The sequence below is a fragment of the Mobula hypostoma genome, chromosome 6, assembly GCF_963921235.1.
Source record: "Mobula hypostoma chromosome 6, sMobHyp1.1, whole genome shotgun sequence".
NCBI classification, from domain to species: Eukaryota; Metazoa; Chordata; class Chondrichthyes; order Myliobatiformes; family Myliobatidae; genus Mobula; species Mobula hypostoma.
This window is the reverse complement of record NC_086102.1, coordinates 140,586,866-140,609,763: the sequence shown is the minus strand read 5'-3', so window position 1 is coordinate 140,609,763 and position 22,898 is coordinate 140,586,866. Positions and strand designations below refer to the sequence as shown.

General features: G+C 39.4%; 1 protein-coding gene across 8 annotated transcripts in view; it reads left to right on the top strand.

Moving 5' to 3' along the window:
- The window catches only part of LOC134348442 (protein unc-80 homolog), a 238,655-nt gene that overhangs the window by 3,851 nt on the left and 211,906 nt on the right, over nucleotides 1–22,898 (top strand). For 7 of the 8 annotated variants that reach the window (XM_063051833.1, XM_063051834.1, XM_063051828.1 and 4 more), the window contains exons 2-6: nucleotides 7,340–7,388; nucleotides 10,005–10,161; nucleotides 18,104–18,414; nucleotides 19,774–19,897; nucleotides 20,963–21,027. In XM_063051833.1, the coding sequence (XP_062907903.1) occupies nucleotides 7,340–7,388; nucleotides 10,005–10,161; nucleotides 18,104–18,414; nucleotides 19,774–19,897; nucleotides 20,963–21,027 (706 nt within the window). Of the gene's footprint in view, nucleotides 1–7,339; nucleotides 7,389–10,004; nucleotides 10,162–18,103; nucleotides 18,415–19,773; nucleotides 19,898–20,962; nucleotides 21,028–22,898 lie in introns of those variants that run through there. The other variant, XM_063051831.1, reaches the window with a different exon arrangement.

Below are 22,898 nucleotides of genomic sequence, written 5' to 3'. Positions count from 1 at the left end.
AAGTTACCCTCGTGAACTCTGTCCTTTTCTTTACTATGATGGGTTACAGTGAGTTGGAGGGCATATTAAGAAGGCACAGCTCACTTCAGAGATACCTTACCCAGTCGCCAATCTGAGTGAGTACCATGCCAGAGATCTGCTCATCAGATATTACCATGAGCAAGTATGTCATTAAGGGCAACATTTTCAAACCGAGAATAGTTAAAGACTGTGCAGTAAGACTGTTTCCAAGACTGGTCTCTGACTGTCCGTTCTTTTGCCAAAGACATAATGAAATTATCATTTGGCTTTTAGTTTCAGTAGTCAAGTTTGACATGGTGGATGTCAGGTAGGGAGTGTTCTGCCTTTAGAGGCGCTGTTTGTTCTGTATGCAGTTTGTTTTGTACAAACATCACTTCCTGCTCATAAGCAAAACCCACAAAATGCTGGAGAACTCAGTGGATCAGGCAGCATCTGTGGAAAAGAGTTAACAGTGGACATTTCAGGCTGAGATCCTTCCTCAGGTCTGAGAAGGAAGGGAGGAGGTGCCTGAATAAAAGGGTTGGGGGAGGGGAACGAGGCTAACTGGAAGGTGATAGCTGAAGCCAGGTGGGTGGGAAAGGGCAAGGGCTGGAGAAGAAAAAATCTGATAGGAGAGCAGAGACGACAATAGGAAAAATGGGAAGGAGGAAGGGACCCCGGGGAAGTAAAAGGGAAGTCCCGCTTGTGGCCTGTTCTTAAACAGCTTTTTACATCTTTTCCTACATGGGTTAATTTGGAATTTGACTTGAAGCACACACGGTAGAAAGACATCCATCTCCATCCACTCTTTATTTGCCCTTGAAACAGCAATATCTTTTCAAAAAGTTTTCTCATTTAAAAACCTTGAAGAAAGCTTCCGACTCAGGTAATTTTTGAGAAGATGTTGAACTCCCTGCGTATCTTTATACACGGTACACTGTGAGGGCAGTAGAGCAGAAATCAGCACTGATTAATCTTTATTGGGTAAAACAGGAAAGGTTTTTGTCATAAAGTGTAGCCAAAGGGTACTTGCAGTGTTGCCTGCTCTGGGTCACATACTGGCCCAAGGGTTGCTTATGTGTCACCCTGCCCCATCCTCTGACTCTCTGGTTCAGGATGGTTTGGTGATGATATTTAGATAAAAATAGATTTTATTGATTTTGTAAACTTAACTTAATCTTGAATATTTTTAGTATTTAAAAGTTTTAACTTTTATTCGCAGTTTAAAAAATATTTATATACTGTAATCTTAATTTTGAATTTTCTTAAATTCAGAAACAAAAAATCTATTGCATGGTTTTTTAAATTAATTTATTGGATGTAGCTGACTCTGGCAAGGCCAGGATTTATTGACTGTGCATAATTGCCTGAAATGAGGTTGCAGTTAAGAGCCAACCACATTGGGGAAGGGAAAGGGAACGTCGACTGAGACCATGAGAGGCTTGCGTCGGGCATTTTCATGCCTTACAAGGCGCAGATTGGAAGTCTGTGGGGGGTGCCACTCCTCGCACAGACTAGGGCAATGTGTGATGAAGTGCCTTGCTCAAGGACACAAACACACTGCCACAGCTGAGGCTTGAACTGGCAACCTTCAGATCACTAGACGAATGCCTTAACCACTTGGCCACGTGCCCAACACAGTTGGTAGATCTTTAGTTGCCTAAAGCCCCTGGCTCTTCAATTCCAGATTTGTTTATTTGTGCGATTTCCCCAGTTCCATTGTTGACATTCAGACTCCTGTCTTTGGATCAGTAGTCCAGGCCTCTAGATGCTAGTGTAGTAACTTCTCTCTTCCCTATCCACAGCTTTGCCTTTTTGCCCCCATTTTTTGTCTTCTGTGAAAGGAACTAGGATGTTTGAGGCTTGGGTAGAGAGGAAGGATGAAGTGTTGGGATTCACCAGAATACTGCTTAATGCAACACACATTTTTTTCCCAGGATGAAGGGATTACTCTGACCAACTCTACACATCTGGGCTACATACTGTATGTGCAGCCAGACATCTGGCTAAATCCAGTTTAATTTGGTCCATTAATTACAATTAAATCACAGTAAAAAAAGTGAAATAAGGACTGGAATATACAGGTACGAAGGAGTATTGTGAATGGCAAAGATTAAAACACGTTATTCTAAAATCTGCAACATTTTTGATTTCTTCTGAGGGAATTGTATTAATAATCTTTCTAAGTTAGGGAAGTTATTCAGCAATAATGCTGACACAGCTTCATTAAAAATTTGATAATCAACCAATGATATTTATGGGCTTGTAATGTATTTATAAGTGGATAGATAGGTTCTAGACACATTGCATCAGCATAGATCATCACTAATAGTAACTCTGGGATTTTCAAGTTTTGAGTACATTTAAGCTTCAGTCACAAATTGCATTTAGTTTTGTCCAGTAACAATCAGTGCTATAAATATGGAAAATTGCTTTGCCTTCATTTTATTACAAGAATCAGGCAGCTTTGACATTTCACCACAGAAAAGGAACCTCTCATTCCTTAAACTGAGCTGCAGCAAAGTGGTGCGGTTGTCCATGACTTATATTCAATTTGTTTTCACTTTTATTTTTATAAATGCTATATATTGTTAAAAATAATAATGTACAAAAATTGGATTTGGATGTTGGTTATATCAATATAATTTTTCTTGAATTGATTGTAATTGGCGTTTTTCACTGTAGTTTATAGTGTTCAAGCATCAAAGATTTTTGTCTCAAAGATGATTGATGTTGACAGTACAGAAATATGGATCTTATTTTTATTTAAACATTGTGTGTTCTCAGATCTTAGAGTTATTTCTTGTTCTTGATTTGTAAATATTTTAGACATCCCACCGTAAACAAAGCCAAATATTTTTCCAAGACTTGATGTTACGGAGAATCTCGACTGAGAGAAGATAAATCGGAAAATGGCATGTGTTTGTGTGCCCTTTGGTTGAGCAACATACGACCACTGTGATTGAAAGTTACATAAACATTGCATAACATTTCCAGGAATATGTCTAGTTTTACTAAAAAATAATTCAGAAGTGTGATGGGAAGCTCAGGAAAATGTGTAATTTGAGATTGGATGAACCAAACGCAGGCCTTGTATTACACTTGATTAAGGTGGTATGTTTATGGGTGTACCTCGTGCTTTGGACTATTTCACTTTGGGGTTGATGGAGTTTTCTGTCACAAAGCCAATTTTGGCTCAGAATATTAGGTGTCTGTTTTTGTAGATAAAAGAATGCTCCCTGACATTTATAGTTTTTCATTTAATAAAGTACCCATGATAGTTAGAATGACCATTTTCCAGTAGCCTAGAGAATGGAAGAGTAGATCCTAAGACGTGGTGTGGGAAGTACGTACTTCTCCACCTGAATCACAAGCTATGATTCTGTTCCTCGTAATTCAACTGATGCATGGTGAAACAAATAAAGCTGTCCGAATGACTGGAATTCCAAGCAAATAATTTGTCTTTTAGTTTAGTTTATCTGCCAATAACCTGTCAGTAATCGAGTGCCCACTGAGTCATGCTATCTCAAAGGGCAGAATAAGTATTGTACCTGGCTCCTCGGTTTTGTACCATTGTGATCCCGTTCATTTGAATGGAGTTGCAGACTTAGATTAAAATGAAAAATGTATTGAACAGGAACTGGTCCTTTGGCCCACGGTGTCTGTGCCAAGCATGATGCCAAATTAAACTATTTCCCTCCATTCCCGGCGTGCCCACATGCATATCTAAAACCCAATGAATTTTGTTAGTATATCCGGTTCCACCACCGTGCTTGGCAGTGCATCCCAGACACCTGCCATTCTCTGTGTTTTTAAGTAGACAATAGACAATAGGTGCAGGAGTAGGCCATTCAGCCCTTCGAGTCAGCACCACCATTCACTGTGATCATGGCTGATCATCCACAATCAGTACCCTTTTCCTGCCTTCTCCCCATATCCCTTCACTCCACTATCTTTAAGAGCTCTGTCTAACTCTTTCTTGAAAGAATCCAGAAAATTGGCTTCCGCTGCCTTCTGGGGCAGAGCATTCCACAGACCCACAACCCTCTGTGTGAAAAAGTTTTTCCTCAACTCCGTTCTAAATTGTCTACCCCTTATTCGTAAACTGTGGCCTCTGGTTCTGGACTACCCCAACATTGGGAACATGTTTCCTGCCTCTAGCGTGTCTAATCCCTTAATAATCTTTTATGTTTCAATCAGATCCCCTCTCATCCTTCTAAATTCCAGTCTATACAAGCCCAGTCGCTCCAATCTTTCAACATATGACAGTCCCGCCATCCCGGGAATTAACCTTGTGAACCTACGCTGCACTCCCTCAATAGCTAGAATGTCCTTCCTCAAATTTGGAGACCAAAACTGTACACAATATTCCAGCTGTGGTCTCACCAGGGCCCTGTACAACTGCAGAAGGATCTATTTGCTCCTATACTCAACTCCCCTTGTTATGAAGGCCACATGCCATTAGCTTTCTTCACTGCCTGCTGTACCTGCATGCTTACTTTCAGTGACTGATGAACAAGGACACCGAGATCTCGCTGTACTTCCCCTTTTCCTAACGACACCATTCAGATAGTAATCTGCCTTCCTGTTCTTGCCACCAAAGTGGATAACCTCACATTTATCCACATTAAACTGCATCTGCCCACTCACCCAACCTGTCCAAGTCACCCTGCATTCTCATAACATCCTCCTCACATTTCACACATTTTCACATTTCAAATAAAAGCTTACTCTGCACATCCCCTTTAAACTTCCCCCCCCACCTCTCTCATGTTAAGACTATGCCCTCTAAAATATGATATTTCTACCCTGTGAAAATTATTCTGGTTGTTTACCATATCTATGCTTCTCAGAACGTCATTAACTTTTATCAGATGTTCCCTCAGTCTCTGACTCTTCGGAGGAAATAAATCAAGTTTGTCCAAGCTCTCTTTGTAGTTCATAGCCTCTAATCTAGGCAGCATCCTTCTAAACCTCTTGGTGCCCTTACCAGAGCCTTCTCATTCCCCGGTAATGGGGTGATCATTACTGTATGCAGTACTCCAATGTGGTTTGTACAACTATAACTTGACTTTCTGACTCGTGTTAGCGATGAAGGCAAGCATGTCATATACTGTTTCATAGCCACTCTATCTATTTGCATTGCCACTTCCAGGTAGATATGAACTTGGACCCCAAGATCTCTCTGTACATCAATTCTATGAGAGACCCTTCACTTAGCTGTATACTTGTCCCTTACATTTGATCTCCCAAGATGCAATATATCACACTTGTCTGGTTTAAATTCCATCTGTCATGTTTCTGCCTGTAACTGTAACTGATCTACATTATACCCTGTTGTATCTTTTGCCCTTCGCTGTCCACAACTCTGTCAATTTTTGTGTCACCGATAAACTTGCTAATCGACCTATCTACGCTTTGTCCTAACAGAGGTCTCAGCACTCTTTCCTGTGGAACTCCGCTGGTCACAGACCTCCAGCCAGAATAACAACGTTCCACTACTACCCTCTGTTTTCAAAGGGTATACCAATTTTACTTTTTAGTTTCACTTTTATTTTGAGATACAGTGGCCTCATGGCCCTCTGAGTCATGTTACCCCAGCAACCCCGAACAACCCCGATTTGACACTCACCTAATCACGGGACAAACTACAATGATCATTTAACACAAGCCCAGCTATTTCCTCTCTTTGTCTCTGATGGCAGCCTTAGACAAATCCTATCAAGACCCAGTTTTATCGACCTTAATGCTTTTCAGGAGACCTAACCATCTCCTTGCTCTCAAAATGCCTAGCATGTTAGAATACTCCAGACTCATCTCACTATCCTCCATTTTTGGAAGATATTGGTGTAATGTACACCTTTGTACTGATGCGAAGTACTTATTTAGTACCTTGCTGGCTTCCTCTGACTCCAAGCATAAATCCCCTCTTTTATACTTGAGTGGTCCTTTCATATGCCTGGTTATCTTTTTGTTATTGTTGATTGTAAAAAAATGTCTTGGGATTCTCTTTAATCCTTCTTGCCAAGGGCATATAATATCTCCTTTTGGCCCTCCTTGCTTGAGTTGTTTCTAACTTTCTTTATATTCCTCAAATACAGGCTTGTTTTTATTTAATATTAATGTTTTAATTAATTTAAGTCCCTTAACTGTACACTTAATTCAATTTTCAAAAAATACTTCTATTATTTGAATTCTTTTAAACTTTTCCTTGAAATCTAAATTATTGTTAAACACAAAAACTCTGCTAGTTACTTCAGATTAGGGATCGAGATTTTTCCAAAAACAGTAAGTACAGATGGGTTTACTTGACCACTGTTCTTAGAAGATATTAAACATGATTGAAGTTGCAAAAGAGATGGCAGATTTTGAAATTAGACGTGGGCACTTACTAGCCCTTGCTGAATGTTGTCCAAGGCTTCAGCATTAGCATAGACTATGACATTATTTAATGGATAACAGATAGAACTGAATATCGTGCAGTAAATGGCAAATATCCTCCCTGATTTTGATGAAGGGAAGGTTATTAATGGAAGAGAGTGCATATTGAGATGGTGAGCTAGTGGCACCATTCTGAGGATCTCCTTTTGTTGTGTCTTTGGTTGAGATTTGCAATGCTTCAGTTCCCTTTTTTTTCCCAAGTCCTTTATTAAAGGGAGAATTTTGCCATTTCCTCCTTTACTCTTTGATCCAGGTCTGTTTCTTCTTCCATTTTACTCATTTTGCTGCTGGAATATAATTGGAAAAATCAGCAAGAGAAATAATCAGCAAATCTCTTCTGCTGGCTTGACTCAACATGTGTGCTTCGACTGGCCTAAGGAAGTAATGATTCTCAAAATGAACAGGAACCGGATTTTGTAGAGCATTAAATGGTGGTAGAAAAAAGTGAATACGTTTATGGTGACATTATTTTCCTGACCTTTTACACTTATCTGTTAAATATGTCACTACTAAATTAACACCTCGACTCACTCACTGCAGCTATTGTGTGAAAAATGGAGAATAATTTCATTGAAACTTTTAATTTTTAATGTACTAAATACTTTATTACTTTACAAGCAGTAAAATGTTCAACAACAAAAATAGAATCATATTTGAAAATATTTAGGTTTTACTCCATAAAGTATTGTAAAGCTTTATCCACTATTTTGCACAATTTATTTTTCTTTTGCACTGCTTGTTTGTTTTGTAACTTACTGTAATGTTTATGTCTTGCACTGTACTCCTGTTGCAAAGCAACAAATTTCATGATATATATATCAGTAAAAATAAACCTGATTCTAATTCTGAAAATTGGTCTCACTTCATACATTACTGTTTTCTTTTATTCATCTTGCAGCGCATTTCTGAGACCAAAGCTGGGAAAACAGTATGAAGCCTCCTGTGTGGTATGCAAACTTATTTAAACATGTGTTCTTTGATTATTAAGTTCTGATATTAAATGAGACACAAATTGAAGTGAAAACTTGTCAGCTTTTTGACACAAAAACATGACATTGATACCAAGATTACTACTGAGTTCAGTTGTCATCTTCCATATTTGGGATACACTCCAGGACCTTACAACAATTTTGCCACAGTTCCATAGACTCTGTGTTGTATCCTGAGTTAAGGTAGATGCAAAAAAAAATTAAGATCTCCTCAACTTTTTTGGCTCCATAGATGACCACATTAATCTGTAAGAGGACCAATTTTGTCCCTTATTGTCCTTTTGCTCTTAATATTTCTGTAGAAACCCTTGGTATCCTCTTTTACCTTGTTTGCCAGAGCAACATCATGTCTTCTTTTAGCCCTGCTGTCTTGAGTGTTCCCTTGCATTTCTTATACTCTTCAAGAGCCTCATTTGATGCTAACTGCCTATACCTGATATGAACATCCTTTTTCTTTATCAGGACCTCAATATCCCTCAATAACCAAGATTCCATAAACCTAGCTGTTTATTATAACAGGAATACACAGATTCTGTACTCTCAATAATTCCCTTGTGAAAGCTTCTCGCTTACTAAGCATTGGCAAACAAAATTGGCTCAGTGATAGGAAGTAAGAATGCAGAGGTCATAGGGTGAAAGTCTCACTGAAAGTCTGTAACCACTACAGTCCTATAGGGACTGGTTTGTTGTTTGTCATATATAAATAGCAGGTGGGATTCAATCTGGATAATTGTGAGGTAATACATTTAAGATAGCAATTACTGACAGGATGTATATAATAAATAGCAGAGTCCTCAATAATGTGGATGTACAGAGGAATCTGGGGGTGCAAGTTCAGAGCTTTCTGAAAATAGCAACACAGACAAAGATGACAGTGAAGCAGGCATTTGGCAAGCTTGCCTTCATAGGCTGAGACATTGAGTATAAGATTTGGGATGTCCTACTACAACAGTATAAAATACTGATTTGTCTGTACTCGGAGTATTGTGTACAGTGCTGGTTGCCACACTAGAAGAAAGATGTGGTAATATTAGAAAGCCTGCAGAAGAAACTGAGGACTCCATTGCTTGGAATGAAGTGCTTTACTTATCACAAGAGATTAGATTGGCAGCGTTTATTCTCACTGTACGTGGGAGGCAGAGGAGTGGCCTTATAGATGGGATAAGATTTTTTTTCCCCAGGGCATGTAGAACTAAATGGCACAGGTTTAAGGTAAGGGAGAGAAATTTGAAGGAGATGTGGGAAGCAGGTTTTTTCACACAGGGGGCTGTGGTTGTTTTGGATGAGCAGCTGGAGGATGTGATAAATGCAGATAAAGTTACAGTGTAAAAATTATGTTTGAATAGGCAGTTGGATAGGAAACATGTAGAGGGACATGGACCTTGTTTTATCTTTGATTCCCATTGAGCAGTGTGAGTGGTGAAATTTGGCCATGGAGAGCATGGCTGTTGTGTTTCTTATTGAGCAGAAGTACATTACTCATAATGACAAAACATGAATTATAAATGAATTAGTGTCCATTTTGGTAGAGTCTTTTGCCTACTCTCCTCTCCTCCCGGCATTCGGTTCCATTGGTTTGAATGTTTTAGTCCACTTTAGTACTAGCAATGAAAGGCAAATTTCCTGGTGTCCCTTGTGTACAGTAAGAGCAGAAAAATTATAATCTACTTGTTTAGACTAGTAGATTATAATGTGGGAAAGGTAGTTTTGGAGTCTATTAATCTTGAGTCATCGTCCTAGCTTGTCAAAGAGTACACGTGAACATGTGAAGTTGAATGGCCCTATTTTGGTGTGGTGCATTGGTGGTCAGCAAAGACTTTAGTATTGGTTATTACTGTCTCATGTAACAAGATAAGGTGAGAGTAATTTTGTTCAGATTCAGTAGAATATGAAGATCAAGATACTGAATTTTATGGAATAGGCCTCACGCAACAAAGGTTATTAGATATTTTTGGGTCGAAGCTGTGGGGAGGTCTTTTGCATGGTAAAGATTCCAGGGATTGGGAGAACATCTGGGTCAGTAGTGAGAATCGAATGGATAGTGCCATTTGGAGATCATTGGTCATCACAAGGTCAGAGTTGAGTTTATAGTCATAAGCACAAAGATAAGTATGGACAAATGCAATGTAAGAAAACTAGCTTGCAGCAGCTTCACAAGCACATACCATTAGAAAGTTGGCATTCATAAGAACAACATAAGTTAGACGTAAATTATTTAAGAAAGTACACAATTAGAACACAAAAAAATCAAAAGTCCATTGTGTGAAAAGTGGTCATCATGAGGAAGTGATTAGGGTTACTAAAAGATCAAAGGGGGAAATTCTCCACAAGGAGGGCTGGACAGATATCAGAGGGAAGATTGACTAAAGAAGTTGTGATGGCTGGCACAAGAAAGATGATGATAGATGTATTAGCCTCTTAAAAGCCCTTGTATTTCAAATTTTAATCTCTGAATATAGTTTACATAACAAATTCCTAACCTCAGCATTGTGATGTGAGCATAGAAAAAAATAATAGGTTTACTTGTGAGAAGGATGCATTGATTTATTCTAACTATGCTTTGTTGGTTTCTAGTCTTTTGAGCGTGTGCTGGTGGAAAGTAAGTTGCATGGTCTCTCACCTGCACTCTCGGAAGCCATCCAGAGCATTACACGTTGGGAACTGATACAGGCTGCCCTTCCACATGTGCTCCACTGCACTGCCACACTACTGTCAAACCGGAATAAACTTGGTGAGCTCCTTTGCATTCATCACTGACTATTCATTTTTCTAGCTTTCAATATATTTTGGATACTTAATATTTAAAATCAGATTATTTTTCATATATATGAAGTACAGTGTGTGTGCCTTCGAGAGCTTACTGAGTTTTTCCAAACCAGAAGCCCATGATTGATCAGGAGATTTGCAGTCTGTTGCAGCTAGATCTGTGGCTTTCAAGTCAGGAGATCCAGAATTCCACAGAAGTCCAGGTACGGCCTACGGGAGTGTAAAGGCAATTCTGTGTGAAGTTACAGACACCTTCGAATGCACACCACCTGTAGCAGGGTTTGCATGTTATTATGTCCTGTAAGACGAACCCTAACAACATAAATGGCAGTGAAGCTTCACTCCCTGATGAGCTCTATTTTTTTTATATACAAGCTTTGAAAGGGAAAATAATGCTTATAGAACATAGATAGAAACATAGAAAACCTATAGCACAATACAGGCCCTTCAGCCCACAATGCTGTGCCAAACATGTACTTACTTTAGAAATTACTTAGGATTACTCAGAGCCCTCTATTTTTCTAAGCTTCATGTACCTATCCAAGAGTCTCTTAAAATACCCTATTGTATCCGCCTCCACCACCATCACTGGTAGCCCATTCCACGTACTCACCACTGTCTGCATAAGAATCTTACCCCTGACAATTTATACCTGTGCAAATTCCCACAACATATGACAGCCCTGTGATCTCTGTCTCCGAGGCCGGTGTCAGAACGTCCTTGAAGAAGATGAACTCTCAGAAGGCGTCAGGCCCCAACAGTGTGTCTAGTTACTGAAAGCAGGTGCTGACCAGCTGGCTGGAGTGTTCAGTGACATCTTCAGCCTCTCACTACTGAGGTTCCACCTTAGAAGGGCATCAATCTTACTGTGCTCAAAAAGAGCAGGGGGTGAGCTTCCTCAACAGCTATTGATCGCTAGTACTCATATGTACAATAATGAAGTGCTTTGAGAGGTCCATCATAGCTGGAATGAACTCCTGCCTGAGCAAGGCCGTGGACCTGCTGCAATTGTGTGTATCACCACAGTAGCTCCACATGGACAATCTCACTGGTTCTTCATCCTGCACCTAGACAATAGTAAGATCTAGATAACGACAAGTAATACAGTATGTCAGGCTGTTGTTAATCAAATCAGTTATAAGTCAGTGTTTCAAACCATCATCTCCTCAGTACTAATCACACAGCTTTTAAACCTGAGCTTCTATACCTCCCTCTGCAATTGGATTCACGGCTTCCTCATATGGAGACCACATTCAGTATAAACATCTCCCCCTTGCTGACTATCAGCGCAGGCACACCTCAAGGAAGTGTGCTTAGCCCTCTGCTCTACTCCCTACACATATTACTGTATGACTAAGCTCAGCTTAAAACCCTATGTATAAATTGACAGGGGATACCACAGTTGTTGGTAAAATCTCAGATGGCAATGAGGAGGCATACAGGAGTGAGATAGTGGGGCTGGTTGAGTGGTGTGACAAGAAGAACCTCACACTCAGCTTCAGCAAGACTAAGGAATTCTTTGTGGGCTTCAGGAAGAGGAAGTCGGGAGAACATGCTCTGGTCCTCACTGAGGAATCAAAGGTGGAAAGAGTAAGCAACTTTAAGTTCCTACATTGTCAACATCTCCAAGGATCTGTCTTTGGCCCAATACTTTGATGCTCAATAGCAGCTCTACTTTATTAGAGTTTGAGGAGATTTGGCTTGTCGCCACAGACACTTGCAAATTTCTGCAAGTGTACATTGAATAGCATCATGAGTGGTTCCATCACAGTGTAGTGTGGGGGCTACAATGTACAGGATCGCTAGAGGCTTCTCGGGTTGTCGTCTCACCTGGCTCCATCGTGAGCACGACCCTCCCCACCATCGAGGACATTTTGAAGATGCGGTGCCTCAAGAAGGTGGCATCCATCATTAAGGATCCCCACTGTTTGTGGGAAGTGCCCGTTTCTCATTTCTACTATCAGGGAGGAAATACAGCAGGCTGAAGACCCACACTCAACCATTCAGTAGCAGCTCTTTCTCCTCTATCATCAGATTTCTGAACAGTCCATGAACTCCTCAATATTGATTAATTTTTGCGCTATTTATTTACTTTGTAATTTACAGTAATTTTAGTCTGTGCTGCCAATTGCACGTTTCATTTCATACAGCACAGTGAAAACCTGATTCTGATCACCTAGCATCTATAGCTCAATTTATACTAACAATATTTGGCAGTATGTGTATGAAGATCCTCAGAAACACAATAAAAGAGGTCAGTAAATACTGATTTTTTTTTGGTGGAATAAATAAAGCCATGTAGGCCATGCCAGTGGTGGTATTCATAGACATGTAGCCATCTTGAAGGGTCATCTCTGTGGTAACTTAGATACCCTTTCACTGTAGCCAGACAGAATAAAGTAGCAATTACTATGCTTTCACAGAACATTTGGCAGGGAGACTGTTGGTAGATATTTTGAGTACTCCATTTTAGTTAATAAAGTGTTAAATACATAATTTCAAATTCCTCTACAATTGTTTTTTAATTTTCATACGGCTGTTTTTAAAAAGTTGTAGTCAGAGTTGCAATGTATTTTGAAAGGACAGAAACAATTAGAAACAATGCTAGTTGAGCTTCAGTTCATCAAGTATTGATTCAAGATCGTTTAATGTCATCTCCAGTACACAAGTGTAAAGGGCAAAGAAATAATTGTTACCCTAGATCCGATGCAGTACAAAACACAAGAAGATAAAGAACACAATAATAATTAAAAACCTACAATAAATATATGAATTTATAAATACAGGGGTGTCTGTACATAAGGTGATTGTCAGGAAGTGATGAAATAGTGGAGTGCAGATGGGTGGGTTAGTGGGTGGAGGTGTTGATGAGCCTTTCTGCTTGGGGAAAGTAACTGTTTTTGAGTCTGGTGGTCCTGGCATGGATGCTACGTGGCCTCCTCCCTGATGGGATTGGGACAAAGAGTCCATAAGCAGGGTGTGTGGGATCCTTCCTGATGCTACTGGCTGGCACCTTTCTGAATATACGTCCTTGAGGGTAGGTAGGCTAGTGCCAGTGATGTATTGAGCAGTGTTGACTACTCGTTGTAGAGCCCTCCTGTCCACCACAGTGCAGTTTCCGTACCGTACAACAATGCAACTTGTTAGGATGCTCTCTACTGCACATCTGTAGGATGACCTGAGTATAGATGTGCACTGTCCAGCTCTTTTTCAGCCTCCTCAGAAAGTAGAGGCATTGGTGAGCATTCCTGGCTGTGCATAATAAGTGGCATTGTTGAGAAATGGAATGTACCAATGTGAGTATGATTAATGTTATTTGAAATACAGTTACTGAAACCAAAACACCAGTTAGGAATTGAATCAGCATACATTTTGGCTTTTGTCCCAGACATTGATTCTGTCACTATCAATCATTGATATTTGCCTTAAAAGTTTATCTTAATGTTTGAGTATAAATTTTGAAATGTTACATGTTCAAAAACAAATAAGCCTGTGCACCCTTTCTGTTCTAACACTAGTTAACTAAGAACTAGAAATAGAGAAGTGGAGTAAAAGAGATGTACTCTGTATTCTTGTTGCTATAGGCGGCTGCAGGTAAAAAGGATGCATTTTAAATTCTTAGTTTATTGTAAAAGTGGTTCCTTTTCTTCATGTATCTGTAGATGTTCTCATGTGTTCCATTGCTTCAGATATTTACCTACTTAAACAATATTATTTTGTGTCGCTCAAGTATGTCTCGCCCAAAACGAAAGTTCAAAGTAAAGTTATTATCAAGGTACATATATGACACCATATGCAACCCTGAATTCCATTTTCTTTCGGGCAATCACAGTAATTACAAGAAACACAATGGGATCAATGAAAAGCCACACCCAACGGGATGCACAACAACCAGTGTGCAAAAAAACCAACAGCTGTGCAAATACAAAACAAAAAAAGAAATAATAAATAAATAAGCAAAAAATACCGAGAACATGAGAAGAAGAGACCTTGATTGAGTTCAGTTTTCAGTAGGGCAGTTCACTGATGGGTCAATTGAAGTTATCCACTCTGGTTCAAGAGCCTGATGGTTGAGGGGTAATAACTGTTTCTGAACCTGGTGGTGCGGGTCCTGAGGCTCCTGTACCTTCTTCCTGATGGCAACAGTGAGAAGAGAGCATGGCCTGGATGGAGGGAGTCCTTGATGATGGATGCTGCTTTCCTGCGACAGCGCTCTGTGTAGATGTGTTCAATGATGGGGAGGGTTTTACTCGTGATGGACTGGGCTGCATCCTCTACTTTTTGTAGGCTTTTCTGTACAAGGGCATTGATGTTTCCATTCCAGGCCATGATGCAACAAGTCACTTCTGATCTCCTGATGAGGGAAATTTCTCTTTGATTGCTGAGTGTCAGTTGTTAAGCATGGATTTTTTTTACACTAGTTTCCAGCAACAAAACATTACCTAATAATCTTGTACAAATGTTTTGTACCTTCAAAAATCAATTTGAACCTTTCTGGTCAAGTGGACACATTTACAGTCAACCTCAAATCACCGATAGAGGTCTGAGCATTGTAGTAACCTGAGCCATTGTAAGTATTCCATCATATGAAATGAAAGAAAATTAAATATTTGCAGATGTTGGAAGTCTGAAATAAATAAAAGTAACTGCTGGAAACACCCACCAGGTCGGCCAGCATCTGTGGAAAGAGAAACAGGCCTGAAACCTTTAGGCATAATTTTTTAACTTACAGTTCAAAGAACAGGGTCTTTTAACTGGAATGTTACCACTGACTCTCTTTCCAAATATTGAGCATTTCCATCATTTTCTATTTTTGATGCATTATGAAAGAGCAGAGTAACCAGCTTTACAATGTTAAGAATATTTAAAAAAATCTTAATCAGAATCTAGCATAACCCACAAGGTCTTTTGAACCACATTTGCTATTCAGTATCCTGTTACATTCCACACTTAAAGTTCATCTGTTAGCTCAATTCGCATTCTTTAATGTACGAAAATCTCACCCTTAAATATATTCAACAATTTAGGCACCCTTTCGCTGTAACCAGACAGAATAGAATAACAATTAGCATGTTCTGTGAAAGCAAGGTCGGATAGGGCAAAGAGTTCTTAAGAAACCTTAATACTGTGAATCAAGGCATTTCTCACCCCAATCATTATTCGTTATCCTGAGACTCTGCACTCTTAAGGCTGATTTATACTTGGGCGTACTAGCTCCCGCCGTAGCCTATGCAAGTGGCCTGTGCCGTTGTGAGCATTTATACTTGTGCGTTGGTGTGTCTGTATCGCTCTGCAATTCACTGCCAAAACACTCATTGACGGTGGAGTTTCTATGCCACTGTGTTGAGTTTCTTCGTGTTGAAACTCAACACGAAGAAACTCAAACTTCAAACAATGGCGACTGAAACTGAAGGAGGGTGAATTTTCTGTGCTTGTCCGGCCACTGAGAGACATGGATGAGGAAATGCATTTCAAATATTTTCGGATGTTGGCAGGTAGATTTGACGATTTGGTTCATCGTCTCCAACCATTTATTTTGCATCAGTGTACGTACAGTATACTCGGAGACTGGCAATCACCATTCGAGTTTTAGCTTCAGGTGGAAGTCAACAGGCTGTAGCAGCTAGCTACAAACTGGCATCAAGCACAGGGTCCTCCATAATTTCGGAGGTCTGTAAAGCTTTATGGAAAGTATTGCAGCCAGAGTTCCTTCCCTACCTTTTAGTCGCCCAATGGGAAGCTATTGCAGCGCAGGAGGAAATGCGATGCTACCAAGCGGACCAATCACAGTTGTTTCGGTCTGCGTCGCCGTGGCACGTAGTTACATTTAGGGAGAGGTGCACGTTAGGCTACGGCGTAGGGTTTGGCGTAGATAAGCTACGCAGTACCTACAGCGCACATTTGACGCACAAGTATAAATCAGGCTTTAATCTGAGCATCTCCTGTCTGAGGTCACGCATTTTTAATTCTAACATCTCCAACCACTCTCACTGAATGTAGCCTGTTTATCCTTTTTTAGAATCGTATGTAAAGAGCTCTCCTAATGCTTGCATTTGTAAAACATCGTTCATTTAGTTTACACCTTTTTGTTTGTATGTTCTTTTCAAATGAATATTGATCCCTGTCAGATATATGCTCCAAAAGTAAGAAAAAACTGAGAGCAGTAGAGGCTTGAGAACAGACTGTGATGTCAAATAGCTACATAAACTTAAGTGTTCTGTTCGCTCTAATCATGTTTCCCTCTCTTTCTGCTTCTGAAAAAGAATGGATAGGATTCTCTCAGTATTCTTGCATAACCTTGGTAATGAAATCCTGAATGCCCTGGCACACTACAATTTTGTACAAATGGTACATGGTATCCTTTCAAAGAGACAGTATTTTCTGGTGTCTGGCAGGCATTTATCTTTGTAAACGTTAACCAAAGTGAAGTATTAACTGGGTATTTATCAATTTCTGTCTGGTTGTTACAAATTCTGTAAATTCAGTGCCATGTATGATATGTTTATAAATACTGTTTTCATATGTAAGGAGATGTATTATGGGAATACAGAGCTTGAGAATATGCTAAAGTGATTTATAAATGCAGATTCTTAGCTTTGCCTTCTCTGTTTTTATAGTATTGTACTAATTAAAAATTACATTTTGTCAATCTAAATTCTAAAAATTTACTTTTACAGTCTCTGGTTTACATGTGTACAGAGTTAGAGATAGTTTATTTAATCAGGCTTTTCTTGTCCACTGGTTAATATTAAAGTCAGTAATATTTAAGATCAAATTTGTAAATTATTTCTTTGTCGATTACTTTGTGTTTGTGGTAAACCATATGTATGTTGTAACTGGGTTAACTGTCTGGACACGCCCCTCTGCTGACTGCCCCTGTGCCTCCTCCCACAGAATCCTGAATAAAGGTGATTTTACCTTGCCCCTCCCCCTCAGTCCGCGGGCAGACGCTCAGCATGGAGGTCGTATTGTACAGCGAATAAAAGCCTTTCAGTATTTTACCCAACTTCAGTCTTTTGGAGTTATTGAAGGTGCTTCAGTGTTAAATTTCAAATTGAAACTAATAATTTCCCTCAAAATCTTAACCATTAAACTTTATTATCAACAGCCCTTGTAGACTATTAATAAAGAATAGATTTGGTAAAATCACTGTGGGTGAAAGGTTGTTACCAGCAAGTGAACTGTGATAAATGTTTATCTGAACGTAGTCTAGATGGATGGATGGGTTGATCTACTAATCAGTGAAGAAAATATAAGGGGCTTAATCAAAGAATGTTTGTGCTATTGAAAGGTGGCTTGGGATTTGGATCTTACATGAATGAGTGTTTGGAGAAGAACCTCCTTCAGTTGATGTTTTCTACATTGTTTCCTTATGAAGAGGTACAAGAACTACTCCCGAGAGCAGAGTCCAGGAGAAATTTGTGTCAAGTTTGTACTTCATAAGTTATGTTTTCTTTAGGGGTCTTCTGGTAGAGGTGGCCTTTTCCAGGAATACATTAGTCATTCCCTGCTTAACCTTGGGCACTCCATGTCTTAATATTGGGCACTTTTACGTACTGCTAAGAGGACATGTCGATGGGAGTTACATCCAATGTCAAATCATGGCAGACCAGACTTTGTTTGTAAATGGCAAAATTGAGCAACCTCCTTCAATTATGGAAGCTTATGTTTCAGTTTTCCTAGCTACTATTTTCTCGTTCGTACTGAAAGCACCTACAACATCCGGGCAAAATTTAAGAGAGTGGACATCAGGTCTATTAATGATGACAACTGATAACACCTGATTTAACACTGCTTCCCACGTTGCTTCGAGCCATTCATATGATTGCATGAACTGGAAAGTGCTTAACTTCACCCAAGAGGTTTTATATAAACTATTAAACATATTGCACCTTATTTTGTTGAAGGCCACCAAGATAAGCTGGGTGTCGCAGAGACCAAGCTTCTTCATACGTTGCACTGGATGCTGTTGGATGCTCCTTATGAATGCAGTAATGAAACTACAGCTGCTTTCAGTACTGGTGGAGGTGGATCCAGTTGGTCCGGGAGCAGTAGTGCTTTTATTCATCAAGTGGAGAATCAGGGATCTCCAGGCCAACCCAGGCATTACAATGTCACAGAGGATGAAGAGCACCCCAGACCCAAGTTATTCACAAATTCAATGGCCACTGTAGAACTCTTTGTCTTCTTGTTTGCACCTCTTGTTCACAGAATCAAGGTAAGTTAATGATTTAATAATTTTCTTAAAACATGATTCTTTCTGGGTATTTGAATACAACATGAATTATGAGCTATTTCTTATTGCTACTGTACTGGCAACTCAACTGCTTACAGAATGATGGTTATGTAGTTAGCTATGAACTGTGTAGTATGTTTCAGTCCTCAGTATCATGGTAAATATTTAATGATCGCCATTTTGGTTGTTAAGCTAAATCTTTATGAATCTCTAGTAGGGCCTTAACTCAATATTGTGTACCATATTTCAGGAAGGATATAAGAGCTTTGGGAAGAGCACAGAAACAATTTATTGCAACATTATTAGTGATTAGGTAGTTACCAGCAGTTACACAGAGATTAGAACAGTAGGGAGTTTTTCCTTAGACTAGGAAAGTTGATGGAGTTTTGATTGGTTTTGGTTGAGTCATAAACAGAAATTGTTAAACACGGCAGGGTGAAAAATAATCAAAAGTCACAATTATTGTCAAAAAGTGAGAGGTTTGATAGAATTTCCTTCCTAATTTTTTAAGGTTTGAAATATATTGCCACAAAGGTTGTAGAATTTTTTAAAATAATTTAGGTATGAAATTGAACAGTAAAACTTTCCCAGGTTAAGGGACAGAAGAGAGAACAGGAAGTAGTTATATGTTTTCACAAGAAAGGCGCAGGTAAAGTTAGATTAATGGCCACCTTTGCTGCCTTTAGGCAAATGTATTTAGGCCTTTTAATCATGTAGTAATTTGACTTCTATTGATCATGATTGTGGGCCCTTTATAATCTTAGGTCTATTGTAAAATATTTCTGAACAGATTTGTGTATAATGCATTACTAAAATAATCTAGAATGATTAAGATGTTATAAAATGATCTAGCTTTATTCTAAAGTAGACACAAAAAAGGACAGTGATATAACAAACACGTGAAAATCTGCAGATGCTGGAAATTCAAGCAACACACACAAAAAATGCTGGTGAACGCAGCGGGCCAGGCAGCATCTATAGGAAGAGGTACAGTCGATGTTTCGAAACATGGACTGTACCTCTTCCTATAGATGCTTTCTGGCCTGCTGTGTTCAGCAGCATTTTTTGAGTGATATAACAAATTTGCCATATTAAACTGAATTTTGAAAGCAACATTGCACAAAATCACTTAATAAATTACTTTATAAGCAACTATCATAATATTACACATTTAGTAGAAGTGTCAGAGGATAACTTTCAGTCGTATGAGCTGGACTAAAATAATGATTGAACCATTTTCAATTTTCTGATAACTTATAGATGATTAACAGAACCAGAATCAGTTGTATGAAAGCAACTTCTTTGTCCTCAAATTCAATGATGTATTGCATTCAATGCTAGGAATCTGATCTTATGTTTCGCCTGGCTAGTGGCCTTGTGATTTGGCAACCTATGTGGGAGCACAAACATCCAGAAGCACCAGCATTTACTGCTCTTGTAAAGCCTGTTAGAAGTATTGTCACAGGTAAGAAAATATTGACATTTTTGCTTTAAATATATGCTTCCTAAATATTACTGAGCATTTTCATGGTTATTTGCATAAAATCCCTGAATTCGCTGCTTTAAGAAAGACAAAATAAATAAAAGCATTAATGCACCAATGGAGTTCAGTTTACTGATATTTATAGGATCATGTCCTTGTTTTAAAAAGGATGCTGGTATCTGTTGTTACGCCTTTATTAATAAGCAAGACAATATGATATTTCTCATATCCTGCTGTATATTTTGAACTATGGACATAGTTGAAACCAAGTGTTTGGTGAGTTTTAGAATCAATCAAAATTGTCGTTTGTTTGCAGTTTTCAGTGTTACTCTATATTTGAGTGGGGTTGGAGCAGAATTCGCAGATTTGGGGAATGAAAATATGCTTGTGAGTTTTTAAAATCTGTGAGTAAAGAATTCATTTGAAAAAGACTGATAGAACAAAGATTCTGAAACTTCCCAGCCCCTTACTGAACTAGTTAAGATTGATGGCAAAAGACTTACAAGGTGTAGGTATATATCTGCAGGTGAGTGATGAGGCATCCAGCTCCTGATCTTTCTTTGATGCTGCTGAAGTAGTGGTTCTGCTTGATGAGATTTTTGTAAGGAGGACTGGCCTTTACAGTAGACAATTAAACCATGGTTTGATCAGTACGACAAGAGGTTCTAGTCATTTGATCAAGTTTTCAATAAAATGAATATTTGGCATAGATGAACAAACTCAACTGACGTCAAGGAAAATATACCCTGAAAAGTTCAAAAGCGACTTAAATTTGCAGCATCTGCATTGCTCCTTATTGCAGAAAGTTCCTAAGTGATATTAGTTGTCCATTTAAGAGGAATATTTGACTGTCAGAAAATATGGACTATCAGAACTCCAGGTGAACGTTCCTTTGAAGAATTTGCTTACTTATTGCCATTCCTACCCCATCTCTGCCCTCATGAAGACTTTCCACAGGACAGAAGTCCTGCTCAATATAAGCTGCTAAAATAGGGAGCCTAGAGTAGCAAATCTAATGTTGCTTATGTTGATGATTTTTCTTTCCAGCCAAGAGAACATCACCCTTAAACAACAGAGGAATATCTTGCAATTTGGATAAAGCAGAAACAACAGTGAGTATTTTGTTATTTAGCTCATGTACTTTCCTGTACTTGTGTCATAAACACAAAATGATCTGCAGATGCTGGGGTCAAAGCAACACTCACGACACGCTGGAGAAACTCAGCAGGTCTGGCAGCATCCGTGGAAAAGATCGGTCGATGTTTCGGGCCGCAACCCTTCGTCAGGACTGTAGGGGGAAGGGGCAGAGGCCCTATAAAGAAGGTGGGGGGAGGGTGGGAAGGAGAAGGCTGGTAGGTTCCAGGTGAAAAACCAGTAAGGGGAAAGATAAAGGGGAGGGGGAGGGGAGGCAGGGAGGTGATAGGCAGGAAGAGTGAAGAAGGAATAGGGGAAAACACAATGGGTCATAGAAGGAGGTGGAACCATGAGGGAGGTGATAGGCAGCTGGGGGAGTGGGCAGAGTGACATAGGGATAGGGGAAGGGAGGGGGAGGGAATTACCAGAAGTTGGAGAATTCTATGTTCATACCAAGGGGCTGGAGACTACCTAGACAGTATATGAGGTGTTACTCCTCCAACCTGAGTTTAGCCTCATCATGGCAGTAGAGGAGGCCATGTATGGACATTTCTGAATGGGAGTGGGAAGCAGAGTTGAAGTGGGTGGCTACTGGGAGATCCTGTCTGTTTTGGCAGATGGAGCGGAGGTGCTGGACGAAGTGGTCCCCCAATGTGTCATTTTGTTATTTAGCTCATGTACTTGTGTCATTTTGAATAAGATTAGTCCATTCAACTTCTTCAGCCAGTACTGCGATTTGATAACATTGTGATACTCTATGATACTCCCTATCTCAATAGCATTTATTCGCAATTGTTATGTGTGTCTGTATCTAACAAATGTCTCTTAATCCTTGCAATTTCTAACTGATAATACCCCCTGAAACTGCTGAAAGTGAGTTCTAAATTTGCAGTGCCCTTATGGGGAAAATGTGTTTCCTGGCATTAGCTTGAAATTCCCAGTTTGGGTTTGAAGTTGGGCTCCCTTTTGTATATTCCCACCTTGCCATCTCTAATCTCATGTCATGCAGTACTAGTGTGTTAGGGGAATGTGTATGATGAGGTACAGATTAATGTTGTCTAGATAACAATTATTTAAATTAGCTGTTGGAGGCAGAATAAGTTGAAACAGAACAGTACAGTCTCTTCTCTCCAAAGATGAAGGGCAAGATTGGTTATCTGAAACTTTATTGGGTCCAGAGAGCTTCAATGTGCTAAGATGAGGCAGTTCATTGAAGTCATGTAGGGCATCATTGAAGTAATGACTGAAGCTGGCATCAATGATCTGCATTCTGTCATGCTCATCCCCTGTGTTCTGTCCATCTATTCCCCTCTGTACAGCTGAAACCACGTTCGTCTTCCCACTTTTCCAGTTCCATCGATGGTCCCTGATCTCAAGCATTGACTTTATTCTCTTCTCCACATACGCTGCTTAAGTTGCTGAATATTTCCAGCTCTTTTATTTTTATTAATGGCATTTCTACTTGAGAATATGGTGTGCGGGGCTTGCACAATGCAGGATATTGCTGGTGACAGAAAAAACTTAATCCCTAAAATGCATCAATTATCAGAAATAATCTTGCACAGATTTCTTTGTAGAGCAAGTGTTAACAAATAACTTATTTCAACATGTCACCTACTCAACAACTCATTTGGGATCCAAGTTCATAGCTAGCTGAAAGTGGCTACGCAGGTTGATAGGGTAGTTTAGAAGGCATATGCTGTACTTGCCTTTATTAGTTGAGGCGCTGAGTTCAAAAGTCAGGAAGTTTTGTTGTAAGCAGAAGAGCCATTTGGTTACTGATTTAGTTGGTACAGTACAACATTGTGGGCCAAAGGGCCTGTTCCTAAGTTGTACTGTTCTATGTTCT